This window comes from Notothenia coriiceps, unplaced genomic scaffold (assembly GCF_000735185.1).
Source record: "Notothenia coriiceps isolate Sejong01 unplaced genomic scaffold, NC01 NC01_scaffold00023586, whole genome shotgun sequence".
NCBI lineage: Eukaryota > Metazoa > Chordata > Actinopteri > Perciformes > Nototheniidae > Notothenia > Notothenia coriiceps.
This window is the reverse complement of record NW_011356287.1, coordinates 475,726-481,771: the sequence shown is the minus strand read 5'-3', so window position 1 is coordinate 481,771 and position 6,046 is coordinate 475,726. Positions and strand designations below refer to the sequence as shown.

The 6,046-nt window shown below is 48.1% G+C and overlaps 2 protein-coding genes across 2 annotated transcripts in view; one reads left to right on the top strand and one right to left on the bottom strand.

Annotated features, from left to right (window-relative positions):
* The window catches only part of LOC104954657 (peripheral plasma membrane protein CASK-like), a 20,838-nt gene that overhangs the window by 5,200 nt on the left and 9,592 nt on the right, over positions 1-6,046 (bottom strand). The window lies entirely within an intron of this gene.
* LOC104954650 (probable G-protein coupled receptor 34) lies at positions 2,866-5,024 on the top strand. Its single transcript, XM_010781820.1, has 2 exons — positions 2,866-3,190; positions 3,626-5,024. The coding sequence occupies exon 2, from the start codon at positions 3,670-3,672 to the stop codon at positions 4,900-4,902; it is 1,233 nt and encodes a 410-aa protein (XP_010780122.1). The 5' UTR covers positions 2,866-3,190; positions 3,626-3,669; the 3' UTR covers positions 4,903-5,024.

Below are 6,046 nucleotides of genomic sequence, written 5' to 3'. Positions count from 1 at the left end.
TTTGACCATCCAAAAGCGGACAAACCCATAAACATATAGGCGTCAAAATGAAGCAAAATGTGAACGATAACGAAACATAGCCCGCCCTCAAGTAGAACTCACCGAACAACCAGCGCCACAACAAATAGAAAAGAAGAGAGAAAACAGATGGAACGCGTTTTTAGGGATTAAAGTCTGTGCGGGTGGAGGTTAAAAGTTTGACAAAGTTCGACGACAGTGCCGGGGGGGTACGAGACCAGTGACAAGAGGGACAGACGCGGACGAGTCAGCTCAGCCAGAACCCTGACTGAGTCAAGGAGAAGCAGAGAGTGGTCGTAACATCCGGATTACCAAAGTCTAGAGTGACGACCGCCGAGGTCCCGCTCGACAAGAGGTCTCGGGCGGTCGCGGCCCGGCCTGCAGGTCCATCTTCTCGGTCGACAGGACTCGGGCCACCCTAGGAGGCCTACTCTTCTCTCTGTCCTTTTGCATTGCTCGCGTCGGGACCCAAGACGCGAGAGGTCCGGTCATGACGTCGCCGGCCTCTGCAGGACGTCGAGGTCTGTCTCGGGAGGTGCTAGCTAGGTGCGACACAGCATGAGGAATGGAATATTTCTGAGTCGGCGCGACTCCGACTCCCTTGGTCTATCAGTAATCTGTAAAGATTTATAATAGTACAACCATAGACGAAATTTCTTTTCTCTCTGACCCCTATATCACCTACTTCTCTCTTTCGTGCATGCCGTAGTGTTACGACTGCGCGCTACATCATTCGAACTCCACACCCCCACGCCTTCAGTAGGAGAAGAGGAGGAGAGGCTGACGGACGGAAAGATGCCGTGTTCCTCGGCTACAAGCTCGGATAGTAGTTCCCTTGATGGTTCCATAACTCGAGTAACTGCTCTGCTGGCAGTGACAGGCAACACAAAGGAAGGCGGCGTGCTCCATGCCTAGTGACCTGAGATGAATGAAGAAGGTCGCAAGAATAGCGCGCTGGACGTACCTGTCACCAAACGGCTCTGCCACCTCCCTCCATGCCTGGTTCCTCCGGTTTGTATCCCGGTAAATAGTCTGGTCGTAAAGAACCGGGTGATTTGCTACCGTAATTTCTCGTTTGGAATATGAGGAAATGAACTGCGGTCTGTCTCTCCCAGCTTGCACGCGGTTTGATTGGCTAGCGCTTGTACTGTCTTTGCATAAACGGGATTTGATTGGCTGACGCTTCCAGCTCAGCTTCAAAAGTTGAACATTGCTCAACTTTTGAATCCTGAAAATCCTGAAAATCCTGGAAACCTTCGCTTTGCTTCCCCACAATGCAGTTCGGCGAAAAGCGAGGCAAAGTGACGTCACCCCATTCAAAGTCAATGGGCAGAAGCGTTGGAAGATTTTTTTAAAGCCGCTGTGTGGACGGGGCCTAATGGTATAAGGATGCAAAGGCATAAATGCGAGGATTTGGGTTTTCCCTTTCCTGTAGGGTTTTGCGTGTATGTTGATCAGACACATTGTACGTGATGGCTAAGGGGAGGGACATCTCTAAGCTATGAGACAAATAAATAGCTTTTTGAACATTACAGCATGTGAAAATGTTACAGCGCAGTGAAACACTAATTCAAACCTGAACATTAGCATAATATGTCCTCTTTAAATGGGTAGAGAATACAAAAAAATGGTGTCTGTCAAACTAAAGTTGCTCTTAGCATATGCAGATATACAAAGTGGAGTCCTACTGTACCTCCAGCTACTAAACCAGACTCTCCCAGCTGTATTGCCACTCCGAATCCTCCCAGCTTCACTGGAGCAGAGTTCTCCTTCGAGGCCAGCAGCACGCAGTGAGGCTGCAGAGGAATATAACAGAGGCAAAGTTAAAGGAACATGTCAAACACATTTTACATTTCAACAGGTCAAATGTGGGAAATTCACTTCGAAAGATGCCCCGCACAATATCTGCTTACACGCATGATTATTGTTTCTGCTGACGCCAACAAATATTCTCTGCAATTCTTCATAACCGCGCAGAGCACTGTGCAAAAGTGCAGGATCTAGCATCTTCGATCGCTGGTTAGAGAGCCACGGTTTCACAATGACAACTCGACATGCAGAGCTGTGACCACACTCAATGATGATGCTGATAGAGAGAAACATGAAGTCACCACACAGGAGATCATCAGTCCACATGCATGAATTTCTAACTTTAGATAGTGTAACAGGACTGGGCTGACAAAAAAGTAAAACAAGTGGTAGAGCAGCAATCACAACAGAGGCCGTGTTTGAATCCAAAGAAGGGCTTTATTGCTACCAAACTCAAAAACACAAAGGTTAACGGAGCCGGGCCGCTAACCGACTTACAAAAACTGAACAACTCTGTGGGCTTTGTCTCAGAGTGATCAGCACCAGGTGTGTGGGTCTCCACACCTGCTCCCAATACACCCCACCTGTTGGGAATGTAGGTGCCCCCCACTACCCTGCCTCTCAGCCTCACAATAGTTGAAGCCGTAGGACAGCTGCTGCGTGAGGTGTTGCATTTTACCGATAACAAATAAGGTCCTGGGATCGGAGCGCTAGGTGAACGTCAGGGATTGTAGAGTTGGTCGACTGTCACCGTTGTTGGAAATATATGTTTTATTGGCGACATCGCACACAGATGCACAACAGACAAGATTAGTGCCGCTGTGGTGGGCACGCAACATTAAAAACGACTCTTCTTAGTCAAATGAATTCAGCGTACTGTAGCTCGTGAACCAGGCGGTGTGGTGGGCTCACTTCCTGTCTTAATACTTTGTGCACTTCTCGTAATATGGAGAATTGAAAGGTAGAGGGAGGGGGTGTTAACCGAAGCGGTGCAAAATTAGAGAGATGCAGCCAGCGAGAGAGGAAGAGAGAAAACAAGAAGCAGAGAGGAGAAGCAGACTGAACAGAGACATCTGAGGGGGAAGAGGGTGAGAATAGAGAAGGACAGGACACAGACCGCTACAGAGGACTGTAGAGAGGAGGAAGAGGGGATTCCGACTAAAGGACGTGAGAAAGGAGTATGCCGGATTTGTGACTCAGTCAGATAGTGAAGAAAAAAGGACGGGTTTCGCATTATATCAGATTAAAACAAATTCATGGAGGTTCAACAGACAGTGGATCGCTTTGCTGCTGCAGCTCTCGACACTTTCCCACACATTCAAAGTGCAGCTGTGCTGAAATCTCTCCGGGAGGAATATTGACGGTGAGTGTTCTGCTCTAATCCAAACATCTGTGGCTTTGACTCGACTTATGTATTAGCGTGCACTTCTCTTCTTTACTTTAATACCGGGGAGAGGAGTTTAGGAGTTGAATAGGCGTGCAAATTGGAATTAGATGTGAACCCAGATCCGCCACTGACCTGCAAGAACTTATTTTTGTTCAGAGAAACATTTATGTATTTTCCCGAGCCTCTTTTGTACAGGTGCTTGACCTTGTTAGACGGCATTACATGAATTACTATAATTTTCAGTATTACATGTGCAACCTTTAAACACCACGACCCACGTACTACTCACCTGGGTGTGCATTACTCATGAACTACGTAGATGCACTGTCACAAAGGGAACTTCTCTTTTTTTCTTTTCAATGCAAAAACTTTTTAATAAACTGACTATTGTCTTTTTGGTTTTGTTCTCAGAGTCAAAGGACCAACAACTCTGAAGTCGCCACTCTTCCGACACAATGACCACCGCTTCCTCTTCCTTCCTCTTCGCTCTGTCAGCCTCTTCCTCGCCTAACTCTTCTCTTTCTACCTTCCCCGTTTCAATGTTTACCGACACCTCGCTTCCTAATTCCTCTTCCTCAAACCAGATTAAGTGTTCGTTTGATGACCACGCCCTCCGTCTGCCTCTCGCCGTTCTCTACTCCCTGTTCTTCCTGTTTGGGCTTGTGGGTAACCTCTTCGCGCTGTGGGTCTTCCTTTTCCTGCATTCAAGCCGCAACTCTGTGCGTGTGTTTCTCATAAACTGCGCCGTGGCTGATCTGGTGCTCCTGGCCTGTCTGCCCTTCAGGGTTTTCTACCATCTCAATGGAAACCACTGGGCGCTGGGGTCCGTCGCCTGCAAGATGGTGGGAAACCTTTTCTACATGAACATGTACATCAGTATCACGTTACTGGGGCTCATCAGCTTGGACAGATACCTGAGGTTGAAGGGGAAGGGCAGAGCGCGGAGATGCGTCAGGATGACCCTGTGGGGGCGCAGCCGGCACTGGAGCTGGTTGGCGTGCGGCGCTCTGTGGGGGCTGTCTCTGGTGGCGCTGGTGCCCATGATTGCTACAGCAGAGGACAAAGACTTCCAGGGCAAGTGCTTTCAGTACAAGCAGCGTAGCAGCAAAGCCAAAGGGAAGGCTTACTTCAACGGCGTGCTGGTGCTGTTGTTCTGGCTCGTCTTCGTCATGCTGGTGGTCTCCTACGCCAAGATCGCTTCCCAGCTGATGAAGGTGTCCCGGGACAAGCCGGACCTTCCCAACGCGCACAGATACCAGCGCACCGCCAAGAAGTCCTTCTTCGTGCTCTTCCTGTTCACCATCTGCTTCGCGCCCTACCACGCCTTCCGCCCCGTCTACATCATCTCGCAGCTGACCGAGGCGGTCTCGTGTGACTACTTAAAGCTGGTGGACCGCACCAATGAGATCATGCTGTTATTCTCCGCCTTCAACAGCTGTTTGGATCCTGTCATGTACTTCCTGTTGTCCGGCACAGTGCGCAAAACCGCCCTGCGAGCGCTTGGACACCGACTCGGCAACCGGTTCATCTTCCTTAACGACGCCACGTCAAACAGCTCGACCACAGAGTTCAGACGAGGTTCTGTGCCTATGGCGAACACCCCCTCGGGCACCCCCAGGACGAGCATCTGCATCATCAACTCCACCCTGCGCCGCACAGGACTGAACGCGGTGCCGGCTACTGGATAACAGGGATGACGTTATCTGACTTTTCAAGCATAGTCCGGACTGTTTGGACAATTCTTTGTAAATCGAATCAATGCACATATCTTAATATTTTGTGAAAACAATAAATGTTTTGTTTACCCATTACCTTCAATCAACCAGTTGGTTTCTAACTTTCTGTTCTGCGTGGGAATTTCAGTTCTCATTTTATGCCTTCAGTGAACTGTGAGAAGCATTTCTAAGAATACATGCTGTATCAGAGAGAATTGGTACATTAGTTATTCATCTGTGCTATGATATTTCGAAGAAAGGAGAAGTATGGATAGAGACATTTAGTTTCCTTCCCCTCACAGATTCAGCTTATGTTGTGACAATTGAAATTAGGAAATGGTCTTACTAAATTGTTGCAATGTGTTAAGAGGCAGCAACCTGCCACTGCCAAGAGAAAGTTAAAACAAACACCAGTAGGAATGTGCAACTACCGTTTCCCCCAGGTTCGACCCAGCACACAGCGGTTGGTTTTACACTGAAAAGAAGGCCGTGTTGATCCCTTTGGGGACCGAGTAGTCAAGTGGTAGTGATAGTGTGAGGATCAGAGGCCATCTGCTGTGCTAGTGTCTAATGCCTAGGTGGCTAATCCTGTTGAAATCACTGGTTGGTCTAATCCGACTAGAAGAACTCTTAACACACAGGTTTGCAAAATGCAATGGCTTCAAGGTTGCTGGAGTAGTTTGTTCTAAAAGCCACATAAAAACTAGAAGATAATGCAAAGAGTGTGTGTGTGTGTGTGTGTGTGTGTGTGTGTGTGTGTGTGTGTGTGTGTGTGTGTGTGTGTGTGTGTGTGTACATTTCTCGTAAACTGTGTTTGACGTTTTTTTCACCCACGGACAGTTAAGATATCATCTCCTTCACACGTCATATGAGAGTTTGTGGCATTTAAATAACCTTTTAAGGAAAAAGGTTTTCCACAGTTAAGCTGGTGTTTTTGAGTGGATCTCACCTTTACATCGCGGTGAATCACATTGTTGTCGTGGCAGTACCGAAGCGCCTCCAGAATCTGCCTCATGTAGTGGCTGGATGCAGGGAGAGCAGAAACAAGACACCCGGGAGATCATTTGGGGCATCCACAGAAAATGTTCATTAATATTTAAAAAGCTCTGTGTGTCCT

Bases quoted from the DNA above. Each gene is read 5' to 3' on its own strand.
- LOC104954650 (XM_010781820.1), top strand. From the start codon at position 3,670: ATGACCACCGCTTCCTCTTCCTTCCTCTTCGCTCTGTCAGCCTCTTCC.